General features: G+C 33.5%; 1 protein-coding gene across 3 annotated transcripts in view; it reads right to left on the reverse strand.

Annotated features, from left to right (window-relative positions):
- Positions 1-1,268: 1,268 nt before the first annotated feature.
- USP7 (ubiquitin specific peptidase 7) overlaps positions 1,269-26,681 on the reverse strand; it is an 87,997-nt gene continuing 62,584 nt past the window's right edge. For all 3 annotated transcript variants that reach the window (XM_056806134.1, XM_056806135.1, XM_056806136.1), the window contains 23 exons: positions 25,711-25,791; positions 25,523-25,613; positions 25,096-25,178; positions 24,614-24,723; positions 22,508-22,664; positions 21,891-22,035; positions 21,159-21,289; positions 19,774-19,908; positions 17,574-17,675; positions 17,343-17,448; positions 14,701-14,793; positions 14,533-14,600; positions 14,058-14,158; positions 12,960-13,113; positions 11,905-11,972; positions 11,126-11,234; positions 10,944-11,021; positions 9,032-9,132; positions 5,818-5,917; positions 4,348-4,467; positions 3,891-3,962; positions 3,144-3,234; positions 1,269-2,684 (listed from right to left, as the gene is read on the reverse strand). In XM_056806134.1, the coding sequence (XP_056662112.1) occupies positions 2,578-2,684; positions 3,144-3,234; positions 3,891-3,962; positions 4,348-4,467; positions 5,818-5,917; positions 9,032-9,132; positions 10,944-11,021; positions 11,126-11,234; positions 11,905-11,972; positions 12,960-13,113; positions 14,058-14,158; positions 14,533-14,600; positions 14,701-14,793; positions 17,343-17,448; positions 17,574-17,675; positions 19,774-19,908; positions 21,159-21,289; positions 21,891-22,035; positions 22,508-22,664; positions 24,614-24,723; positions 25,096-25,178; positions 25,523-25,613; positions 25,711-25,791 (2,403 nt within the window). In that variant the 3' untranslated portion in view covers positions 1,269-2,577. The remainder of the gene's footprint in view (positions 2,685-3,143; positions 3,235-3,890; positions 3,963-4,347; positions 4,468-5,817; positions 5,918-9,031; positions 9,133-10,943; positions 11,022-11,125; positions 11,235-11,904; positions 11,973-12,959; positions 13,114-14,057; positions 14,159-14,532; positions 14,601-14,700; positions 14,794-17,342; positions 17,449-17,573; positions 17,676-19,773; positions 19,909-21,158; positions 21,290-21,890; positions 22,036-22,507; positions 22,665-24,613; positions 24,724-25,095; positions 25,179-25,522; positions 25,614-25,710; positions 25,792-26,681) is intronic.

Here is a 26,681-nt window from a genome sequence, read left to right on the forward strand (position 1 = left end):
ACAAAGACTTTGCTCTTCCTACTTCTTGGCTGTGCTGAGGTACTCACAACAACAGCATTTGTCTGCTTCAAAGGCCCTGTTAAATTCACCACTAGGAAATATTAGGGTTCTTTACTTCTACAAGGATAAAACATTCTAACCTACAGATTCATTAAATTGCTGCATACTTGGGTAAAAAAAAAAAACACCACCATTAAGTATGTCAGTTTGCTATCAAAGGCATGTTATCACAATACTGTGGCTGCTAAAATGAGCCATGGCTTTACAATATCCCAAGAAATTAAAACAGAATTTGCCCCACCCAATTATATACTCCAATGATTTCAAGTAAATCTATAATGTTTTATAAAACTATTATCCCAATTGCCCAGAGGGTCTCGTACATTGCTAGTATCCAATACATGTTAAAGAAGGTGGTATTCACTTCAGTGGTTTAATATAAGCCATTAATGCCATCATTAAGGAAGTACCTTATATTTCATAATTAGAAAACCATTTTTTCATTCAATTAAAACCCAGAAGCATTGTTGTCTTTGATTTCCATGCCTGGAAGTGAAGGAATAATTAAATTCATCACACAATGTAAACATTACCAAAAGTTCTTTGAAAAAAGTCATTTAATATCTTATGGGAGAGTGGCAAGTTTCTGTTACCCTCCAAGACTATACTTAATCCCTTCTCCCTCCAAAAAACCCTTTAAAGTTCAAAGACAAAAACTATTGGTAAATTATTTTTACTATCATTTCCACAACTAATTTTTCAGGGGTTCGAAGGCAAAGTCTGTGGTACTGCTACTCCCGATGAGTGCTAGCTATTCATTGATTTTTTGAAGGCAGCTTTTGGGTTATGAAGGCATACACATTACAAAGGAAGTCCAGAGAGATCATAATTGAAAAGTACAGATTTCATCATAATACCTTTATAAATACCACATTTGGGGTGTGTGGACCATAGAATTTTAAACAAGGCAAGTGGAGTCAAATCCACTCCAAAAACTATGGATCCCACAGACTATATACCTTAAAAAGTATTCAAAGAATATTTCCAGTCATTGTATTTTACACGGTTCCTTCCTGGAAAACCTTTTATTTCTTAAGCTCAAATGGGACTAGTTAGAGGCCAAAAACCAGGATTATAACATTGGCAATACTGAAATTTAAAAAAAAAAATACATCTTAGTAAAATCTCGTTGTAAATGAAAAGGTTTCCCAAACTGTACTTCCAGGGAGAGTAGAAATCTTCCTCAACTTCCACGTCACTCACTGAAGTAAAATTTTTATAGAAAATTTTATTCAACATACAACATTTTCCAGCAAAAAGGCAATATACAGGAAGAGTTGTTGTACACTGCTGCTACAGAAACAAAAAAAAAATACTGGAAAAGAATGAAAAATAAATGTGATTTTGCTGATTCTATTTTTACTGCACTCAAAACTAGACACGCTGGCATTAGCTCCAAAATAAAAGGAAACAGTCTGGGACTGAAATAAAACTACACACAATGAATATCAACATCAGTGAAATTCACTTGCAGACTCACCCAACAAAATTAACCTCCAAGTGTTAAATTGTACATGTTCATTCATTAAATATACAATTTCATGTTCTTTTTCCTTTTCCTATTTTTTTGCTGTTTTTTTGCTTTGTTTTTCTTTTTTTATTGTTGTTTTTCTGTTTGTTTTTTACAAAGTCAACAGCTTACTAAACACTAGTGAGCATGCCCTCTGTGCTAAAAGGCTATTTTCCTGGTTTCTTCCATCTGTTCCCATTTAAATGAAACTATATTTATAATCCTTTCACCTGCTTTTGCCAACTTTTGATGTAATTAAATTTGCCAATAGGCAGCATAGTAAACCTTAATTGTATTTAACAGTGTTTTTAATTTATTAAAAAGACCCAAAATGTCTTGTAGGGCTTTATTCAGTGCACCCACTCTGCAAAATGGGCAGCAAAGTAGTGGCTGAACTAAATAAATCAAAATTTATTAAAAAAGATCCTATGCACAGCTGGAAGAGACATAAATCCCGAATAAGTGCCAACAATGTACACAATGAAGTAGAGATCTCTATTTATTGATGTTGTGAGTTCTTTTTCTTTTGCATTTACAAATGCACAAAAGGTCATTTAAAGTATAACTGAAGGAAATAAATCGGTTGTGAGTCTAAACATAAGACTTACTTGCTGCAGGGCTGGTGAAGGAGACCACACCAGGAAGGGCAGCCAGTCAGCTTATGCCATCTATAAATGTACTACAAGACAAATTTTTCGCCAATATCAATTGTCCTACTAAACTCTTCCCCCATTATGTTGACAATTGCCTTGCATTATGTTTACCATAAAATAACTCTCATTGGCATCCAAGCTTTATAAAAACACCTTCATTTTGCTCAAAAAGGGCAGTCAATAGATACAGAGAAGCCAAACTGAACAGCCTCAACAAAATAAAATTAACATCAGCAGCAAATCCTCTTGCTGAAGACTTCAGATATAGTGCACGTGTACCAAAGTTCTACTGTTGTTAAAAAGGTGCACACACACACGTATTGTCCCTTGCCTTGAACAAACTGGTTAAGTAAGTCAGTTATGAATTTTAATAGCCTTTTCAAGGTAAGTGTAGCGACTTCTCTTTGGGGCTTTATTGAAATGATCAAGCCCCAGCCAAGGCCTGGGATGAGACATGTTACCTAGGAGGAAAAAAGAAAGGAAAAAACTGAGACCATGTTGCAACTTACAACTGTTACTTTACACCCGAACACAGTGATCAGAGTTGCCATGGCTCATGAGGCCAAAGGCTAGTATACGCCTCCTCTACCCTACACAACACTGTTTATATACAATTCAACAAAATTTTTTATTATCAATTTTAAAGTGAATAATCCTAAGCAAATATTTCATGCTTATGGTGTTAACTATATTTCTCCTATCTTTAGGACACTGAAATATAATGTAATTGTAGTCTGCGAAAAAATGGTTTGAATATTTACTTATTAATGACGTAATAAAATAAGTATTTATTGCAGTTTATTTTTAATTATAATTTCTTTTAAATAGTAGTAAAACTAAAAGGGTTTCTTTTTGGTGTCTGAGCTTCTCTGACTTGTAATTGAAAGGAATAGTCTAAAACTAAAGGTCAAGGCACTTACCCGGCTGAGCCTCAAAATCTTTCAAATTGACTTCATATTCATCTTCATTTATGTACTGGTGTCGACCCATCATTACAATGGCAAATTTAAACTTAAAAACAAAAAAGCACAGAAACAAAACAAAACAAAAATCTTTTCAAGTCTGAATAGAGGCAAAATGTGACATTGCTGGATAAGTAGCACAGATGTAATATTAAGCAATATACAGGGATTGCTCATGTTTATGGATATAATTATATCCCTTTGTAATAATAAAAGCAAGCCACGAGGGAGCTGTAGTGTTATTTTTATAGGGGGGGAAAGAGGGGGTTGAGATTATGTAAAGAGGACAAATATGTGGGAAGACAGAATTATAAGAGGTAGGGGGGCTGTTGACCTGGCTCTTGGCAGGGGCAGAATGTGTATTCATTTTACAGATCAGGAACCCCATGAATCCAGGGGAGCTACAGATAAAGCCGAAGAGGTAAGGTGGTAACTTGGTTGTCAGGGGGCTGGGGTAGGGAGGCTCAGCATTAAACATAACATTTTATCAAGGAACCCCTAATTCGCATTAAAAGGAACAAGCGGGTTTTCAAGGAATAGTTTGATTAGTTGTGTTAGAGAAAGCAGCATATTGTCGATCAATATTCAAGAGTAAACATGGCCTTTATTTAATGATAATTAACATCATAGATCACTTAGAAAATATGATTTACAGATCTATTAAAATGATTTTACTGCCCTTGCAAGCCTAAGGTAAATTCTTACCTTTTCAAACTCCTTTTCCTGGATATCTAGCATTGTTTGAATTCGCTTCATCACTTCTCTGAAATGTTCACCCTAGAATGAATAAATGGATATACCCACTGATATTTTAAAAAGCTAGATGATTTCATTTGAAATTTTAAACTAATATTTTTTCATAATGAGCCACATGCATGACACTTAAATATAAAAGTAATACAATTTATTTCAAACAAACATACATTAAAGTTAACTCTTTATAATGCCCCAGAGCTAGGTGTCAGGAGAAAACTTGAAATTATATAAGCAGGTTATACAGGCCTCATGAAATCCAGTGAGTAGGAAGAAAATTACATGTAAGCTTTCCCCAGTTTATCAATTAATAGTCATATAATTAAAAAAATGAAAGCAAATCTGTGAACATATTACAAATTTTTAGCTTGAAGAGAATCAGGAGGACCTTAAAAAAAGTATTACTTACCTGGTGTATCCTGAGCAAAAATGGTATACCAAAAGTTCCAAAGACCTCTTTGTGGAAATGAGCCACTGTGATTAGCATCTCATTTTCTTTATCTATATCTACCTGGTCCAAGGGTATTTCCTGTAGTCAAATTAAATATTCTGATCATGAGCAGTTCTGATAAACAATTTAGAAGACAGAAATAGGTAGATTTACAATTAATACAAAGACACTACCAAATACTGTTTTTTCCTTAAATAATTCATTTTGAACCATTAGTTTTTATTTTAAAAAGGTATAAGGCCAAACTTAAAATTCAAAATATTTTCAATATAAAAGCATCATTCTAATATACCTATCACCTAATGGTTTCAGAGAAACTAGGAAAGACTTGTATGAAATAATGTAGTGTGAAGTGAAAAGAATAATTTTTATTGGAATACCTATATGGCTTAAAATAAACAAATAGCCCAAAACAGAAACTTTGAGAGATCTAAGAAATGTGACCAACTATGATACTAGAGGACCAGTGATGAAGCAGGACTGAAGGAGAGGGGATGGATTCAAATGTACATCTGATCATGACATAACTCTCCCCATTCAATAAATTCATCAGTGTAAGCCTCTCCCCCTATCACCTCCAGGATCAAGCAAAAAGTTTTTTGTTTGGCATTCAAAATCCTTCATAAACTGGTCCCCTCCTACAATCTGCTTACAACTTTATTTAATCCTGCCTTACTCTGTGATTCAATTCAAAGGAGACTCTGGTCCCCTTTTTGTATCTTGCACAAGACAGCCCATTCTCCTGACAGTAGGCACTGTCAGCTGATCAAATTCTCTCATCTTTATTTTCTGGCTTCCTATAAGTATAAACTTAAATTGCATCTCCTACAAATACCTTTCCTAATGTATCTTAAAGCTAGTGCTTTCCCTCTAGTCCCCTCAATTTATCCTGTCTAGAGCTTGATTGTAAATAGTTGTTTTCAAGTTGTCTTCCCCCAGAAGATTGGGAGTTCCTTGAGAGCAGGAGCTGTCTTTGGCCTTTCTTTGTATTCTCAGCAATCAGAACAATGCATATATTTACTTAATGAATAAATGATAATTGGCCGATTGGCTGAATTCTTTACCTCTCTATCAGGAAGTATGTAGCATGAGAAGTTATGATGTAAGATGTTTAGTACCTAAAGGGGACTTTCTTCTGGGAGTAATGAGAACAAAAACCTATGAAACATTTTTGCTTGAAACAAAAACTTGCTAGAGTCCTCTATTTCCAGAAATCTCTAAGAATCTACCACTTTATGAATCAGAAAACTATCTTCCACTGAAAATGTAACATTTAAAATGTATTTTAAAGGAAAGGATTGTCAAGTTGTACAATCTAATTAATTAGCTTTTTTTAAAAAAAGAAATTTACCTTCCATCATAACTGGTTTGCAATGAGAAACAATTTTTTATAATTCCTTCCAGTTCTAAATCTAATGATTTACTAACCTCTATTCGAAACGTTCGACTTGTTGCAGGTGATAAACATTCTAACAATTCATCTTCCTGATGGACACCAATAATTTTGTAGCTTACAATTTCTAGCAGCCTTAAAAATAGGAAAGGAATAGAAACAGAATTAAAAAAAATTATTTTAAGAAAATGATTGCTTGGGTTAAATTATTATAAACAAAAGTACGTTCTAAACCTGTTTAGTCCAAATTTGCCTAATTAGATGCATTTTATTGGGTAATATCACTTAACCAAGTCAACAATTTTTTTTTGTTGTTGAAATGGGTTTTTCTTAATGGTGGAGGGAAGTAGAGAGAGAGAAAAAAAAATAGATGCTAACTGATAAAAAAATAAACTAAATTAAAATCAGAAGAAATGTCCAAGGGGCAGCTAAATGGATCAACGGATTGAGAGCTAAGCCAAGAGGCAGGTTTAGTCCTGGGTTCAAATCTAGACCTACTATGTGACCCTGGGCAATTAACTTAACCCCAATTGTCTAGCCCTTACCACTCTTCCACCTTGGAACTGATAGTTGGTATTCAAAAGGAAATGTCAAAAGTGTGAAAGGGAAAAATGAAATAATGAAATGAACTCTAACTTTTAAAATGGGGGGGGGGGGGAAGGGGGGGTGCGGACACGCGCATGCCCCCGCACACCAGCTGGGTGGCTCAATGGATTGAGAGCCAGGTCTAGAAATGGGAGGTCCTGGGTTCAAATCTGGCATCAGACCCTTCCTGGCTGTATGACCCCGGACAAGTCACTTAACCCCAATTGCCTAGCCCTTACCACTCTTCTGCCTTGGAACCAATACACAGAATTGATTCTAAGACAAAAGGTAAGGGCTTAAAAACAAACAAACCAAAATAAATGAATAGAAATAAAAATAAAAACTATTATAGGGGGAACCTAGGTGGGTGCTAGAGTGCTTGACCTAGAGTCAGAAAGACCAGACTTAAAACCTGGCCTCAGACACTGTGACCCTGGGCAAATAATTTAACACTATTTGCCTTTTACAAAAGACACAAGAAAAGAAAAAATGACAGGGACAAAGAATTCATTTAAAAAAATAAAAGCATAATGTCTAGATTAAAAGACTTCCATATTTTGAGAACAGTTGTGATTAAAGCTGACACTATAATGAATGATAGAAGAGGAAGAACTTAAATTCAAAATAATTTCATTCTTTGCTCATAAACTTGAGAAAAGACTTGGAAGAACAGGAGAATTCAACAATTGAATAAACTTAAGATTGCTGCTTTCATTTGTGACTAGTACTTAGGATATGGCCTTCCCAACTGTTGCTATGCCTATTCTTTGAGGATAGAGGAATGGCATTCTCCATTCCAGATGAACAGTCTCACAACTGGAGATAACCTAACTCTTGTGAGAAATCATTCAATCCCCATTTCATACCCTCTACCACCTGATTCCTTACCCAGCTCAAACATCTCACCCAAAGGTACAACCTAACTACACTCAATACTTCCCCCCTGTGTCCTCTACAATGCTGGTTCCATCAGCAACAACAAACTTCATTTTACAGAAAATATTTTCTTTTCTCACTCCATCCACCTGTTATCTTTGTACTGAAAACTTGCTTCCTTTGATGATACAATCTCCCTGGCCAGCCTTTCCAGTACTGACTAAGGAACTAAGATTCCTTAGGTAACAGAGAGTAAGAGATTTGAAATACTCCTTATTCCCCCATTGTCACTTCTAAGTTCTCCCCATTATTCAGTAACCTTTCTTCCTTTGAAGCTCATGCTATTCAATTTACTACTCAATCAAGATCTTGGTAACAATTGTCTATGGATCCATAGGTCATTCCCCTTCCTCTCAATACTTAGTTCACAATTTATCTCTATTCTCTTACACCTGCCCTCATATTAAGGCACTTCCAATATACATAAGATTCTTTCTCAAAAACAACCACTCACTTTCCCTAACCTACTCTTCCACCCAACCTTAGTCACATACAAAGACAGTCATACCCTTGATCTTATCACCTACAAATATATAACACCTATATATTCAAGAATTCTGAATTACCCTTATTGGATTATAATCTTTTTCATAAAAATAAAACACACACACACACAACAAACTCATACTTTCTGTTTTAGTATCAATTCTAAGACAAAAAAAGAAATAGAAAGGGCTAGACAATCAGGGTTAAATGAATTGTCCAGGGTTAGAGTCTGAGGCCAGATGTAAAGAGGCTTGGTGTTCTATCAATTGTGCTTCCTAGCTGCTTCCTGCTCCCATAATTCATTCTTCGTCCTAGTCTTCATTCATGCTATAAATTCTAATCCCTTGAACACTCAATTCTCCAAGGTTATTTGGTCTGCACTAGCCACTTTTCTCATCTTGATCTCTTGAATAAACTGAATAAAGATCCACCACAAATTTATCACTGCTACTAAATACTTCTCATCAACTCACTATCCCGCTCTCCAAACTTTTTCTTACTTCTTCAGTCCTCCACTGGGGCTACTCCCCATCTCCCTGTCTCAGCTAAGAACTTTGCCTCATATCTTACAGAAAAAATTGAGGCCTTTGCTATGAATTCCATCTTTTCCATCCTTCCACATCTCCTATCACTCAGATGCCTTCTACTAATTTTTCTTCCTTCTCTCTTGTATGATGATGTCGACTTGCCACTTATTGAGACTAATCTCTCAAGATATCCCATTCCATCCCATCTCCTCCAACAGATTGCCCTTTGTCATTTCCCATCTTTCACTTATTTTCAGTCTATTTTTGTGAGCTTCTGCTTAAAAATTACCATGTCGTCCCTATACTGAAAATAACTCACTTGCCTATTATCTTTAAATTCCCACTAATTGCTGTCCTTTTCTCTTTCTTTCTCCACGTTCTCTCCTTGGCCTCTCTTGGTTGCCTTTGGCAATGTTGGCATTATTCTCCTCTTCTTTCCGGTATCTTTTAATATACCACTTTTAACTGGTTCTCCTCCTACCTGCATGACCACTCTTCTCTCATTTGTTGGATTCTCCCTCATTAGATTATATGTTCCTTTGGGGCAGGGACTCCTATTTTGCTCCCTTTGAAACCCCAGTGGTGACCACAGTGCCTGGCACATAATATACCTGATGCTTAATGTACACTGATTATTATCCAGTTAAGATGAATATAACTGAATGAGATTTCATTTTGTTTTTATTTGCCATAACTATTTTCAGAAAATGCTTACCTAAGTTTCCCTGACGCTTTCTCACATAGTTCTACAGCCTTTTTACATTCTTCTAACAGGTCCCGGACACACCCATGTTTGTCTGGATATAGTGTTATTTCCTAAATAGTAAAAGAATTAAACACATACTTTTTAGAAAATGCAAAATGTCTTTTTCATCCAAGTCTTCCAGTGTCTCATATTCATGTGTAAGTAGCCAAATTCTCAAGGGTGATGCAAAAAGAAAGCCAGCTATAACAGATCATATGCAGGCTAAAAAAAAAAATCTAGGAGTAAAAAAGATGTGATCTAAAATTGCAGTGCTAACTTCAGAAAGTCTTCACCAGAACTTCTCTCCCTAGCAATTCATGACATTGACTAGTTAAGTATGCTTGATTTATAATCTGCATTGAATCAGGAAGTAATAGAAATTTTTATAATATTAAAAAAATTTTCAGAAACCTTGTGAGGTACCCAGTATGCAGTTTTTTGCAAAGAAATAAACAAAAGTAGTGTAACTAGAATTATAGACTATCAGAGTCAGGATACCCAAAACAACAAAATAGAATTTTCATAAAATAACGTACCTATGACAATCTAATCCAGGTTGCCACAAGTTATGTTCAAAGTGGCTCATTATTAGTTTTATTTCTAAATATCACCTTTAGAAATGTCTAAAATAATGATGTCCTTAAAATTTATCTTTAGAATAAAGGCCAGAAAAGTTTTAGAATGTTCCAATGTACAATAATAAACAGTTACATTTTCCTACAGTTTACATTATGTAAAAATTTTATTTCAACTTATTCATCTACTTGCCACTTTCACTGCCAAATGAAATACTAGCAAAATTCAAATGACATACTAAAATTTTAGAAGAGGCTAGGAAATGTGCAATATATTAAGACAATCTACTAGGGACTAAAATGCAGAGGAATTAAAAAATAAAAATTAATCATGCCCCACATGGAGGAATTACGAAAATCTGTAAAACTGATACCATGTTGAAAGCCATAATTTTTCTATATACAATTTCCATAAAATTGATGGTGAGATCTTTAAAAATGAAGGTTCAACAGTGCAATTTGACTAGCAAATCAGAGTAACATGCAAACTATTTTAATTTCACTGAATAATAAAATGGCCAAGATAACTAGTGTCAATTTTGCTCCCAAATCCTTTAAGGCCCAAGCAAAATGAAAGTAAAATATTCACAAAATTATCTACAATTACAAATCAAAAGCATGTCATATATGCGATTCTTTTCATTCATACTGTGAAAATGGCAGTATTCTCTAGAAGTAATTTGTTCCAGGATGTGAAAAGACAGATCTCTCTCTCTCTCTCTCTCTCTCTCTCTCTCTAGATTAGCTTTTGGAAATAAATTTAGGGGTGTTAACACTATGAATTTTTAAAAAATCATTTTGAAAATCTAAAAAAAAATCTTCAGAAGTAATGTTTACCCGACTATAGCCATTACTCCAAATACTTTTAATTCTTGAACACTCTAGAAAAGTATATGTTTTAATAATTTCCTAACTGTATAGTGGGGGTTTTTCCCCGCTACAAAAAGTTCAATGGAAAAATGGAATATAAAAAGGTGAATATTCTCATTTGAATCATACTAAACTTTGCTAGAGGGAATTAGAGGACTCAGTGAATAAAGCTTGAAGCCTGGAATCAGGAAGACCCGAGTCCAAATCTGGCCTCCGACACCTAATAAATCGAGTCACCCTGGGCAACTCACTTAAGCTCTATCTGCCTTAATCCACTGGAGAAGGAAAGAAGTGGCACACCATTCCAGTATCTTTGCCAAGAAAATACCCTATAGATAGTATAAGGTGAACATAACTGAATGACTGAAAAGCAAAAACAAAAAAACTTTTTGAGGAAGTTTACAATCAGCTCATCTTATAAATATCGCTTTGCTTACCTCTTCCCTAAATTGACTGTTTAGCCAAATACATTTAAAACTCCTTCGATTTTCAAAATCTGTTATTTTCATTTTCAGCTAGGAAGAACAAACACAGTTTAAATACATGTCCACATATATTTTCCTCCCACCCATTCTGTGATAATTGCTCCTCCCCTTATAAATATGATTTGGCTTCCTACCTGCTGGTAGTAAAGTTTCTTAGGTTGTCTGGGTTTAAAGAATTGCAGGAGATCTCTTAAAGTACCTTCATAATTATGTCTAAGAGGATTACCTGGGCCATCCCTATAACTATACAAGAAAAGAGTGTATAAATATAATTTGTTTATATCTATAATATAAACATCTGGATGTACATACAGAAACAAGCCATTATATTTTTAAGCATAGGTATACAACTTAGGATCAACCATTTGGAAGTGAGTTAGTTACCTAAACCAACTAATTATGATAATGTTGTCTTTTGTTTTTAAAGAAATCATATGGAAAAAAATCTTATATTGTGGCAAATACTGCTATCAATTACAATATTTACATATGGATAAATGCCGGAAATCATACAACTGAAACCGAAAATAAAACAAGTGTCCTTAAAAATTATACTTTGACTTACTCCTTCCTTTACAGGCTAATTGCCTGAAAAAGCTCTTTTCTTCCCATTCAACAAGTTTCACATGATCACCATCTTCCAGCTAACACACATTCTGCAACCAGTCACCCATCAGTTTTTCAAATCAGTGACTGCAAAATATTAAAATACAAAACCTCCTACTCTTTCCTTGGGCCAACCCATCGCAGTAATGGGAAGCAATGGAATGCCAACTTAAGGAGGAGTTGCTTGGTATGGACAAAAAAAAAAGAAAAAAAAGACTATAACTCATTTAAACAGTCTTCACTATACCAGAGCAAAAGCATAGAAATATCAGCCTGCACAACACAGATTTCTATAAATACATCTTACCCTTGGGACTTGAAAAACTGAAGTAGCATTGGATCTGTATTTAGCCTCTGTGCAACTGTCTTTGCAACCTAAAAAAAATGAAATGGTTGTGATGACAAAGAATGTTCCAAATTAGATGAAAATATAAAATTTAAATATAATTATAAGCTATCAATATACTAATAGTTCTGTTGGTAAATATTAAAAAAGAATAGAATATAATCTAGAAAATATTTCTTAACTCTTAACTCATCATCATTGGAGATGATCTTAATCTTAAGTCTTTACAATTTTGCCTTAAGAATATTAAGAACTTTACATTACCAGAGATGAGTAAAACGCTTTCTTATACAATGTTTTTAATCTTATAATATCTTATAAAATGTAATTAATACATAAAATGTAGTTAATTAGTTATTTTAAGATTTTTTAGTATTACTCCATTTGTCCAATTATGATATCAGAAATCCAATACTTAATTCTGGAGAAAATGAAGAAATAAGGAGCAGGCATTTAACTGGAATCTGTATTCTAATGAATTGCCTAGGATGGACAATTATTTTTAAATGAATTTGTTTTAAAGCGTATCTACTTTCTAGTTGTAAAATGCAAACCTTATGATGGTAGAAATAAATTTGATCTTTCTGAAGAAATCACCTGCTCCCAAGAATGAAATAAAGGCTAATTGTACAACCATACACTCAATCCCCACACACTCAAAGTGAGATAAACCTAATCTTACTAAGTATAAACAAAAACTTATACTTTATTGGGGTGATGAGGATGGGAGAAAAAGTGCACTTTTGGTTTTTTGGGAAAGTTTCTAATAATGAAAGGAAAAAGTAGGAAGTGAAAAGTATGTTCTGGGGAAAATTCTTAATACATTCAAAATGTATTGTATGTTTTTCTACTCAGTAGGTTTGGGTATGGCTTATAATCCCAAAATGATCCATAATTAAAACTGATAGTATAAATAATTTCTTGTAGACACTATTTACTAAGAAAGTTCTTTAATGAGATAGAAGGATAAACTATATGTAGCTTGGAAAAGAAAAATGTCAATTTATTATATATACCTGAAAATAATTCATCCTATTTGACAAAGTAACAACAAATCCAGGATCATTAGGAATAGTTTTATCACAGAAAATGACATCCACACGGTGATACAGGTCTCTGAAATACTCCTTTGCAGTTGGTAGTTCACTGTTATCATTTTCTGGGTCATCCCTGAAAACAAAAATTAAGTACTTAAAAATGTAATAAGAGTTAATACAAATTACATTAATTTTAAAAAAGTTTTTTAAAAAGAAAAAGTATTGACAGGCAAATTTATTCAATGAAGAATCTACATCAAATTGACATTTAAATATTATGTTTTATGGCATAGAAGACTACAAGACTGTACTTAAAAATGGTCTGGCAAGACAAATCCAACTTTTTAGAGGCATGGATTAGTCTCATAACATGATAGTTTTGAATGGGTTTATTTGCATAATCTTGAAAATAACACTAGTTCCAATCTACCACACCAAATCCTGCTATTGCCAAATTATATTGAAATTGAAGGGGAAGAACAAAACAAAGGTACTGATATCAAATAGACACAATTAACTATACTATGTCCTTGAAAGAAAGTATAGAAATACTTATTTTAAATCCCAATATAACCATGTCATTATATAGCTCATAAATTATAATAAAAAAATTCTAACCCAGTAAGAATCTACAGTTCAGCTTTAATCTTTGGTTGGCAAAAAGTTAAATGAGTCTAATTTGAAAATCAGATGACTATAGAAATATTATTGTTCTAAACTTAATCCTTTCACTGACCCAAATCTCTCAGAGGAGGGGAAAGAGGACAGATTAAAGACAAATACTAAAAAGGACCTTGTGAAACCATGTAGAGTCCAATATGCTTATTTTATAGAAAAGGAAACTTGGAAGCAGAAAGGATTACGTGACTTTCCCAAGGCTACCATGGTAGCAAACAGAGCCAGGACATAAATTAGGTCTATTGACCCCAATCAGAGTTCTTTCTATGGTATCAAAAGGGAGTTAGTTGGGTTGGGTTTTAAGCTTGAGATAAAAGGCATCAAAATTCCTACCATTCAATAAAAAGCTTAACAGTAAGTTCAACTTGACCATAATTAAACCCTTAAAAAAATACATACTTCTGAAACACTATGATGTCACCATCCATTAGTTCATCGAGTGCTTTATCAAGAGACACATCATAATCCTGAATTCTCTCTGTTAAATTCGGTTTAACTTCCTATAGCAAAAGATAATATGAAAACAAAAACAAAGCAGCTTCTGTTTTTGTAAGAATTAAAAAAAAAAACGAATAGTAATCTAACAATGCATTGCATTCATCACTTTCTCTAATAAAGAATTGTCAATCATCTTATCTTAACCATAAACTTTACATATATATGTATATATATTTTCTAAGGATTCTTAAGTCACAAAATCCAAATACAAAATAGGCATAAAATTTATGCTAAATTTATTTTCTTTAAATCACAATCTGGCTATGAATACAGTTGTCACTATTTTACACCAATGATCACAATGAATAAATGAAGTTTAGAACTACAAAGAAACATAGCAAAGCATGTTATTATAGAAAACATAAACAATCCAAACCTCATAGAGGATAAGGTTAGTTTCTTGGGAAAATCCTGCTCTTTCACACATAACTGGGAGCAAGTCACCTAGTAAAGAAAATATATACAAGAGATCATGATGTAATATAATGAGAATTAAAGCACCAAATTTCTACATTGTAAGAGAAAAGCTTATGTAAAGACTTACGAATTTTACAGGATATTGGGGTATAGATATGTCCACAATAATTCAAACTCCGTGTTTTGGGATCATACATCTTCAAGAACAGCATTACATCATCTGTAAATTGATGAATAATTTTTTTGTGAACAAACTGAATATACACTCCTCCCCCATATTATACACCAAAACACAGTTAAGTTTAAAATTTAAAATCAGGGTCCTTTTTGTTTGCTTTAAACTTTTAAACACCAAGGCTTCAAATTATTTTGCTGGAATTAAATGAATTAGTGACCCTAACCAATTTCTGAAGTTTATGGGCTCATTATTTAACTCATAATTACAACTGAATAAAGATGGTTGAAAGAACTTTAAGATAAAATGTAGTTTCTTCTGTGAAGTATGATTAGGGATAATCTCTCAGTATTGTAATAGATAAACCTCTACTTAAATCCTGCCTCATAATGGTTCTGAGGTCTTCTAAGTTATGTCAATTGAAGGTAGGTTCTATAAAAAAGCCTTAATCTAGGCTTAATAACCTATGCTACATTACAAACATTTATACATCTTGAGATGTATCCTGAGATCTCCTTGATGTAACTATTCCCCCCCTAAAGGAAAGCGATCTCAATCTATGCCATTCCTGTCCACGTTACCCTGTAAATCTCAGTTATCTTTCAAAATGTTCAAAACCTATTAAATAATACAGAGAAGCATAAAAAGATCTATGAATTTATGCAATAAATTAAGTAGAGCCAAGAAAAAAAAATTAATGTTTACAATAAAAAATTGCTTTAAAAAAGGTAACTGTTGCAAAATTACAATGAAAGACAGGAGGTCCACAAATATACATTGTACATATTTTCAATGTATTCATCAGTTATGCCTATTTTTCCTCTTCTTTATAAGAAATATTATATTATGATGGCCCTGGCGGGGTGCTGGGGGTGGTGATAAAGTTACTTGTGTTATTGACGTCAATATTTTTTTGTGGTAGTAAAGAGCTGGAAATAAAGCAGATGCCCATTAACTGGGAGAACTGCTGAACAAATTATACTATAAAATCTGGCTCCTCTCTACCTATCCAGATTTCTTACAATTTGTACCTCTCATATACTCTGTTGTTGTAGCTATTGTCTACTTTCATTTTGTCAGAGATGACTCTAACCATCTCCCATCTCTAGACCTTTTTTGCTGACTTTCTGTACTCATTCCTCTCACCTTTGCTACTTCCCTTCTTCAAGATTCAGCTAATGTGCTACTATCTGTAGTAGGTCTCCCTGCCTCTTAGCTGCAAATGTCTTTCACTTTCAAATTACCTTCATTTAGATAGATATTACATTAAGTGAAAAGTTATTATTATGCTATCTCCCCTACTTGCAGGACAGGGATTGTTTTTTATTGTTGGGTTTTTGTTTTCATTTGTCTTTCTTTGTATCTCTAGTCCTCATTTAGCACAGTGTCTAGTACATAGTTAAGTGCTTAATAAATGTTAATAAAGTAACCCAGTGACCAAAGTAATCCCTAAACCCCTCACACTCTAAATTCTATGAACTTTTTGTTATTGTCGTTCAGTTGTATTTGACTCTTGTTGACCCCTTTCAGGGTTTTCATAGCAAAGATACTGGAGTTATTTGCTATTTTCTTCTATAGTTCCTTTCACAGATGTGAAACTAAGGCAAAGAGGGTTAAGAGGCAAACAGGATTATAGGTCATCCAGCTAGTGGAATGAGCCCAGATTTAGAAACTCAGAAAGATGAGTATTCCTGATTCTACTCTATCCAATGCAATGCCTAGTTGTCTGGAACTATGAATGTAATATCACATCATAAAATAACAAGGATTGTGAGGTTTCTCCCACCAATCTCCTTCATATCCATTTCTTTTAGCAGGTTAATAAGGTTTAAAGGATCTTGTCAATTTCTTCATAGGCCTATATTAGATTGTTTTTATTTTTCTGTTTCACAGACAGTCATAGCTAAAGAATGTATTACTTGAAGATAAGTATCTCTGTATTAGGCAGACAGTCTATTGTCAAAGCCTACATCTGGTATCTATTTCACCTATGACTAACCTAGTTGTATCAAATTGATATAAGTTCATCACTTGAAGTGAAGTCTCTTTTGAAGCATGTGCTAGATGATATTGTTTTAACTTTTTTGAGTTTTCATTTTATGTATATTAAAATGTTTAAAGTACATGCAAAAAGCAAAAATACCAACACAATGTTAATATGGTATTAAGAGCTAGTCTCCTCTTTGCTGCCCAATCACACATTATGGCATTATGAGATTTCCAGAATAGGCCCCTTTAACCCTCTAGATACAAAACACAGGAACAATTGTAACCATTTAGAAGTGGTTAATGGAAACAAAAATAGGTCAAGGAACTCTGAACTCACAATGCTTTTTCTGAATTTACTATAAGAATACTTATTTTCTTTTAAAGAAGCACTTACCTGGGTGGCTCAGTGGATTGAGAGCCAGGCCTAGGGACGGGAGGTCCTGGGTTCAAATCTGCCCTCAGACACTTCCCAGCTTTGTGACCCTGGGCAAGTCACTTGACCCCCATTGCCTAGTCCTGACCACTCTTCTGCCTTGGAGCCAATACACAGTATTGACTCTAAAACGGAAGGTAAGGGTTTAAAAAAAAAAAGAAGAAGCACTTACGATCTTTATCAAACTTTGGTAATGTTGCCCCACTAGCAGCCATTTCAGGATCTACTGTTTCAAGAAATATTGTCCATGGATTTTCATTGTCACTGAGTTCAATCATCTGTTTGGAAAAAAACAGGCACTTTAGTAGCAAAAATCTGCACTCATAAAATAAAAATGACCCCATATTTCTAGAATTCTATAAGCTGGATCATGTAAGAGATTCTTAACATATGAAACACTTACTGTTTTATTGCCATCTGCTTCATTATCTAACATTGCTGGTCTTTTTGTTCCATTACTCCTAGCCTGCATAGGCCATAATCGAATCTGATCCTGAGGAAATCCCTAAACAACAACAAAAAAAATTATAAAATCCCAATAAAATAATGAAGTAACACAATGGACTGAACCCTGAATGTGGACCTCTAAAAGGTCTGTGATTTTTTACTCTCTGAGAGATCCTGGGCAAATAAATCACTTAATTTTTTTAAGCTTTAGATGCCCGATACAGTTGCTGTGATACTAAACATAATTTATTATTTTTTTTTGTTGCCAATTTCAAGGGGTCATGTGATATATACACAGCATGGTATAATGCAGTGATCCTGAACCTTTTGTGCCCTGGCCCTAACCCCTCAACTAAGTGCCAGGCATACCCCACACAAGGGAAGAAGAAAGCTCTCCCATTGAGCTAATGGGCAGAAGGGTGAACGATGTGAGAAATGTCCTCAGCCAATGTAGAGAGGGGAAGAGGAGTTCTGTTTCCCTCCAACTCTGATGCCTGCCTTTTCCCTTGTGTGCTCCCATTAGGCTTTTGGGCAGAGGGCGGGGGATATGAAAAAATGTCAAACACAATGGAGAGGGGGAATGGAGCAGCAATGCCTGGGACCCTCTGCCTTTCTAGTAAGGAATTCTGGTGGTGGTGGTGGTATGTGTGTGAGGGGGTGGGGGGGGGGGGGTGTAGGGTAGGGCAGCTGCATGCCCACTGAGAGTACTCTACATGACATAGGTTGCCACCACTATTATAATGGACAAAGTTCACTTTAAATGCTAGGTTCAAAGGGTAACTATGAGATATAGTGTTATATGATCACTAGCAAATCATTTAAACACTTGGCACTCAAAAGCAACTCAAGACTCAAGTTATAGATGAGGATGTTCCTCTGTATGAGTTAAAAAAGTCTCCAAAATGAGGGATATTACTATCCTCAGCCAATGATCTTAATATTTTAAAATGGAAGACCAATGTACAGACTGCAGAGTTAAGAACATTCTCTTACAAATCTTTCAGAACTGGAATTCCATTTTCTATTCCCTTCCCACCATGCAGATTGATGATGATCTTAATTCTCTACTTCATAAATTATCAAAACCTTCTTCTGTTAGGAACTATACTTGGAAAAAAACATGCAAGGTGAAATTTAACAATTGAGAATTAATTTTGTACCTTATTAAGTGCTCTAGACAAAACAAAAATTTGGGGAGGTGGGGGGAGATGTGGTACAAGAACAGGGCAGGTGGGGGCAGTGGATGGAGAGCTAGGCCTGGATAAAAAGATCTTGGGTGCAAAAATGGATTCAGACACTTCTAAGCTGTGTGATCCTTGGCAAGTCACTTAACTTCCACTACCTAGCCCTTACTTCTCTTCTGCCTTAGAACCAATACACAATATTGATCCTAAAATGGAAGGTAAGGGTTAAAAAAAAGCTTCTAAATTGTTCATTGACTATCAATTAAAAAAAAAAAAACCCAAAACAAACCACCACCAGACTTTAATCTTAGGTTACAGGTTGCTGCACTGAGGCATTTATTAGATTTCCCTTTAGCTACACTTGCCATCATTGTCTCTGATGTTACAAACTAAAAATACTAATCTATCCCTGGACATTTCGTTCTTTTAAGTACAGTGTCCTCCATTAGAATGTAAGCTAAGTTGTGATTCATGGGTATTTCCTCTTTATTACTAACTAGTTTTGCAGGCAGAGAGTAGGGAGAGAGACATGGAAAAGTAGACAATATAAAAACAAAAGATACCAATAAGAATCTATAATAAAAAAAGAAAGTAAACCCCTTCAGGGTAGGAAATTGCTTTTGTTTATATTTGTATCTCCAGCATTTGAAATGTTTCACACGTAGTAAACAATGAATGCTTTTTAAATTCAATTATTGTCTACAATTCTACATTTCATAGATTTCTTTAGTGATATTAAAAAAAAATTCCAGCACTTAAATGATAGGAATAGAAAAGAACTAACAAATATTTGGACAGTTTAGTTCATAACCTTCATGAAAAATTTAAACAAAAATGTATCCCCATGAACTATAATCTGAATCCAATTTTCTCATTAAAAGTAAAAGAAGAACTTTCCCAACAAATGAACTCACTGAACTGGTGCACCAAAACTGAATATATTACAAGAACCATTTGATAAAACAAACTTACCATTGTTTGAGAAAGATTCTGTACAAACTCAGCTAATGAGGAGTTTTTTAATACTTTGAAGACTGTATATTTTACTTTTTCTTCATCATACATATCATTGCCTTGGTGCCCACAAAACTGGTCCTCGGTTACTATCTGGAAATATGCATTAATATTGAAACTGATTAAAAATGGGAAACCTTTCAACCAACCTTAATGAAAAATAAAATCACTCTTTGTATTGATTACAGCTAGTTTTGAATAAAGAATGAAAAATTACAGAAGAGGACTAAAATTCAAACGACCACATATAATGTAGTTTTAAAGCACAAAGAATTTTATTATAAATCACTTATTTATCCCTCACCCCCAACTGCAAATTCTAGCTTGATGAATATCAGTTCCTTTAAGTAAAAAAATGGGTCTTTTTTTCTCCCCAAATCAGAATACCATATTATTTTTACATTCATAAAACATATCAATATACACCATATATTATGAATATCAAATGAGAAGCTATGCAAACCACTAGATAATTGTTAGCTATTATTTCTTTCTCTAGTGGAAGTCTAGTTTAAAATTTTAGTCTGTTCTCTCCAGTAGAATGGAAACTTCTTGAATGCAATGTCTCCTTTTCTCAAATGCTCCTAAAAGTTTCTTCTAGTTTGATATCTTCATATTTCCTAGATCACTGAAAAATGTAAATAGCTAACATGGTCCAGTGTATGTAAAAAGACACAAGTAATATAATAAAGGATTTGTAGAACTAAGAGTTGACTTTTTTGGGGGGAAAAAAGAATCAGGGGCAAGGTAATCTTGGACATTTCAACACAAGGGTTTGAGAAATAAGAGGATAATGGTGGTGATGGCTGTCATGTGAGATAATAGCAGTCAGAAACCATCAATGGAACCATCTTGGGGCAAGGGGGGGAGAAGGGAAATGGGGGGAAAAAAAGATAGTCAAAGAATTAACTCTTTATTCCATTATGACTTATGAGCACTGTGGGTATTACCATAGCATGAAGGGAGAAATGATCTTCCAAATGGACATTTATATAAGTAGCACATATTTGGGATGGGTACGTATCATTAATTGTTCTTTTTTACTGTCTTGCTCTATAAGCTTTCATAAATCTATGTCTTAATCTTCTTTGGTATCCCTAAAGTTCCTATATAATGCTAGGCACAACATAAACATTCAAAAATACTATTAAAAATAAGAAAAATGGCCCCTCCAAATATTGTTCAGAGCTATACTAAATGAACTATTTTTTTCTCATTGATCATTTATTACTCCTAAAGTCTGAACATTCATAGGAATTCATGCTTTTAAACCCATGCTTTTATACCTGTCTCATCTAACAGTCAAATAAGGACTTTGTGCCCTCCTTGGTTTGGAAGCTGACCTGCACTTGCATATAGAGATGGGCTTCCTGCCGCTCCTTCCTCTTTTGAGCCTCTATTCTTTTTTCTTCTTGTAAGCGTTCTACCAATTGTTGAGGAATATCATGATCAGTGACAGCTTGCAAAACTTCACCTGCAGAAATAACTGGGAATTAGTTTAAAATTTTTAAGTGATTAAATTCTACTCCTTTGAAGTGAATATGCTAATCTGACAGATCACTTTTCAATTTTATTATGTGCTCTAGTCTTCTACCTTAAGAATTAACTCTTTGTGCCACTGACTCAGACCTAAATGATGAAAAAAAAAATATTTTTAACTACATGCCTGACTGAACTCAAGTTAGTTCTGACAAGATAATTGGGCTTTTCCTATTCTCTTTTAAGAATGCTCTAATCATTTACATAGCCATAATATAATTTCTTCAAAAGTCATTTTGAAATCTAAAAAAACCTATCTTCCCCTATTATCTCCTCATAGGAAATAATTTACCGTAAATAAATTAATGTAGTTGCTGATAGGGTGCAAAAGAAACCTAAAACTTCATAATACAATTGTGGGTTGACTTCTTATACTAAATCCTTCTCCTATCACTTTCATTTCTACATTTTGTTATAAAGAATGATGAATAGAGGATGATAATAAGTGTAATCTAAAGTTAAGGAGATGGGAAAACAATTTTAAAATGATGAAGGAAATATACACAAATTCAAATGGTAACATAATGTATACTTACTCAGTTTTGATTCCCTGATATAAACTAACATATAAGCATTAGTACAATGCCGAACTGATAAGTCATCATCATGACCTCCGTAATTATGCTCAATTGCTTCTTCCTTTGTACACCTTGACACAACATCGTCATCAAATTTACACCACTGTAAACAAAATGGATGCTGCTTAAATAAAACAGGTACTTTATTCTCTTAAAAAAAAAAAACTCTTACCTTCTGTCTTGGAATTGATACTAAATATCGGTTCTGAGACAGAAGAGCAGTACTAGCCAGGCAGTTGGGGTTAAGTAACTTGCCCAGGATCATAAACCAGTAAAATACAACTGTTAAGTATTGTGATCATGTGACAAAAATTCCCCATGCTGGAACATTTCCCCAGTGATATTTAGAATATACTCTCTCTCAAAATTAATGCCGTGATAATATAGTTGAAAAACATCATTAGATCAAAATAGTTGCAATGTGTTCTAAAACAGCTGCTTATACAACTAAAATCATACAATAATACATATTTTGATAGAGTAATGAAATACTTAGGAGTAAACTGAAAATTATTTTTATAAGAAAAAGGGTGGCTATTTTTAGGGTTTTGTTCAATTCTACTTCAGTTACTTACTTTGCCATCCCCTCTAGGGTTTAGATAAACCACATAATGTCCACCATGATTATCTCCACTATGTACTAGTACTGCATGAAGAATATAATTTGCAGGATCCTTGGGGTCAGTTTTTTGTAAAAACTCATCAAGTGGTAACTGTTCAGGAAACTCAAACCTATGAGAAAAATGCAACAGCTTTACTAAAGTGCATAAAATATTTCAGAAAGTTATGCTTATCACTAGTTTAAAAAAAATCTTAATTAGCCATGTTAATGGAAAGAAGTCATGACACGGTTAACACAATGATAGATGACATAAAAATAATTTATATTGGCCATTGGATGGTAATTTTTCTACTTACTGTGCATAGAGCTGCTGCTGATTTTCTGGAAACTGAAAAATTTTCAAACAAAATAATGAAACCATAGTATCCAGCTATTCCATCTTGTCCTTCCTGCTCCATAATCCATGCTAGGAATGGATTGCAATAGCACTCAGGTTGTGTGGTCACAGACAAGCCTAAAGCATTGTTAAGAGCTTTCTGCAACCCATATGGTTTATATCTTTCTTAGGGAAAGGATTCTAATTTTAATGAATGCAAGATCAATGAATCAGTTTGTCACATGACTGTGATAATGTTCATTTGACACTATGCTGAATGAATAGGGAAGTGCCAGAGGTGAAAGTTGTACTGCACAGAACAGACATTCCCAAATTTTAGAACACACGTCAAGGTCAACACACGTCAAGGACTAGTTCAGGCGAGGTATAAAACCTCTTCTTCATGCCCTAAGTCAAAAATCATTAGTCTGTTAAAAAAAGGGGGGAGGGGGGCGCGCGCATAAATCACTTTTTGTTTCTTTCCTTTGCCCTTCCACAGCTGTTAAGATGATGCAGGGGTATACCCATCCCTGGGGATCTGGATGAGGATTTAAAGTGCAAGGTAGTAAGGCAAAGGAAAGCAATACTAAGAGAGGTCTTCCTTAAAGATTATTAGATGATCAATAGCACTGAGTAATTTTCTTTAAAAAATAAACAAAAAATCCCTTACATTCTTCTGTCTTAGAATTGATACTAAGTATTAGTTCTAAGGAAGAAGAGAGGTAAGGGCCAGACATGGGATTAAAGTGACTTGCCCAGGGTCACACAGCTAAGAAGTGTCTGTGGCCAAATTTGAGTCCCAGATTTTTTGTCTACAGGCCCAGTATTTTTATCATAGAACAGCTTTCCAAACTGAATGCAACCCTGAAGAATCCACCTTTACAAGGTTTGATTTAGTCCTTTAAGGTAGTATTTAAAATTTGATATGTTGACAATTTTGAGGAAAGCACCAAGTGATGTGCCTGTATAATTTTTAACTAAGCCACAATTTAAATGGAGTTTAAATGTTAAATATAAAAAGGAACAGTGAAGATACCTAGCTCTTTTAAAAATTGATCAACAAACTAAACCAATTTAGAAGCATAATGGGAAGAAAAATATAACTAATTTTAAAATTAATTATCATACTAAAAATATCTGCATAACTATCTTTTCTCTTTGTTGGTATTAAGAAACCATCCTTAGTAATTAGTAATAAAATGGCTACTATAATAATTTAAATAAAAAGCAGAACACTATCATAAACAGGGTATAATTACATTTGTACCTTTCCTCCCAAATCACAGTGAAATTAATTCTTTTTAATAAGATTGGGCAAAAATTGTACCAGTCAGACATCATGTACTTTGTTATTTTCCATTTTAAATCAATTATTTTTGAAGAACCCAAACTAGAGATAAAAAAGAACAATCTATTAAAAAACTACTACAAGACCTTACATGAGACTTATTTTTATAATATGACTGGGAATCTATAATATACTATAACAGGAAGAAATGCAACATTGAAAGCTGACAGATTTGTTAAAACTTTTTAAAATTAATTTAGCAGACTTGAAGGGAGATCAAAATTGCTGGAGAGATGCACTGAAAACATCTCCAGAAAAACAAAGCATAATTTTCAACTTATCCTGAATTTCAGGTGTGAGTACAACATTCACATAGAAATGTAAAGAAAATCAGCTGGAGCTATAGGTTCAATAAACCTCTTAAAAATGGTAACAAATATACACAAAACTATTACCTATCATTTATCTTGATATTTTGGTCCGTTTGTGGGTCATACATAAATCTCATGAGTTGTAGATGTAACACTGGTGGCAATGTGAGGAATTTCACTCCCTTTTCTGCTTCCTGAACATTAAAAATAAATGTAGGTTAACTATTAGTAACTCTACATAACCAAAGTGGCAACATTTAAATTAGACATGTAAATATTTGCTATTTGTAACTATAGCTATATCTAGTCTTTATTTTTTAAGAAATATAATAAAACTAATTAATTATAAACCAATTGCAAAGCTTTTACTAGGTGTATTCTTAATATCCTGTTCCATATAAAGATAAACATATGGGAATGATAGGCTTGAGAGTACTGAAAGTGTGTTAATATGTAGTTACTTAAAGAAATTCTACCAATGTTAAAAATTATTTGACAATGAATTTGAAAATTTAGGCAAATATCGGAAATACAGCATTACCAATGTTACAATATTTCCCAGGTACCTGCAAGCCATGTTCTCCAGCATCATATTTATTGTCACCATCTAGCTGCTCCACTGCCACATAATCTATGAAGGACTCAAATACTAAGAAAAGATATAGAAGATTTTTTACTAAAATATAATTATTACAAGCATTATACTATAAATCAATTTTTTTTAAATGGAATGAAGATTTCAACAATAGTAAAATTTCATAAAATCATAAGCACTCTTTTCTTTTTTTTTAACACCCTCTTACTAAAATTGCAATTCATTGTATCATCATAATTACTAACATTTGAGAAAACAAGATAAGCAGAAATGTGAATTCAATCTTTTATATTTAGGCAATCAAAACTGGTTATATAGAAAACATACACTTTTAACCAAATATAAAATTTCATTTAAGGCCTAATTCAACATAATGTTATTATGAGTGTTAAACTTACTATTTTTTTTCCCCTTTATACTTAGCTGGATATCATAATAATCTTCTCTCCGATCAGATCGATAGTCCACATCTTTGCACTGGATATAGGACTATAAGAAAAACATATTGGCTTAATATGGGGCTTTACCACAAGTAATTAGCAACCATTCTATTATTTAAAAATAATTTAAGAGGGTATTTACATACCACCATCTTGCCTCTAAATAATTTAGGTATGGTGCCTTCTACACACGTTCCTTTCATTTTATTTTCCACATTATCTAGCAACTGAAAGAGAATTTTAGAATTAATTTTAACAAATTATATAGCATGTATGATCATGTTATACCCCTCATCATAATTATATCAAATTATATAGATCAGAGATTTAAGTGTTGAAGGAATCTAAGAAGACAAATAGTCAAAATTCTCTCACTTTAAAGATGAGAAAACTGAGGCTCAGATAATGATCTGCTTAAAGACTAAATCTGGTGTTCTATCAATTTTCAAGATATTTCTTACATGACAGAAGCTATCACAAAATAAACTAATTGTAATATATATAAAGAAGTTACATATGTTGTGAAGAAGTCCTCAGAACAATAAAGTGCACTTAGCTAGAAGTTCAATGAAGTTCATAAGCTTTGAAAAAGGGAGATAGGAACTTGACTTGAGCTACTCTTGGGGGTTAATGTAATAAAGCTAGTAGGCTATAGGAATGATGGTGGCTACCCCATCTCTAATAAGAGGATATTATCATAAGTAGTACCAACCACAGATAAAACAGTATTTCCAAGGGATTCATGTAATCTGTGTTAATTTTTAAAAACCAATTTTCACAAAACTTAATTTGGTGAGAAAAACTTCACACTTTAATAAATGGTCTATCTCTAAAATTTTATTACATTGTTTTCTTTAATGCCAAAATAATTTATTGTAGAAATATTGAAAAGGGAGGTCCACATGTTGGTTAAATTAAGAAGACCTAAGTACCATAGAAATCAATTACTGTGGCATATAAAGAGATAAAGCAGCATTGTAAAGTGATTCATATCAAGCACACATAATTCAATCTGTGCTCTCTATGTTATATACACACACACTAAATATGCATGAACAATTGGACTTTAAACCTATTTCCCACTTTAGTATTAAAGTTGCCAACCTTGTAAGCATTT

Source organism: Monodelphis domestica, chromosome 7 (assembly GCF_027887165.1).
Source record: "Monodelphis domestica isolate mMonDom1 chromosome 7, mMonDom1.pri, whole genome shotgun sequence".
Classification (NCBI taxonomy): Eukaryota; Metazoa; Chordata; class Mammalia; order Didelphimorphia; family Didelphidae; genus Monodelphis; species Monodelphis domestica.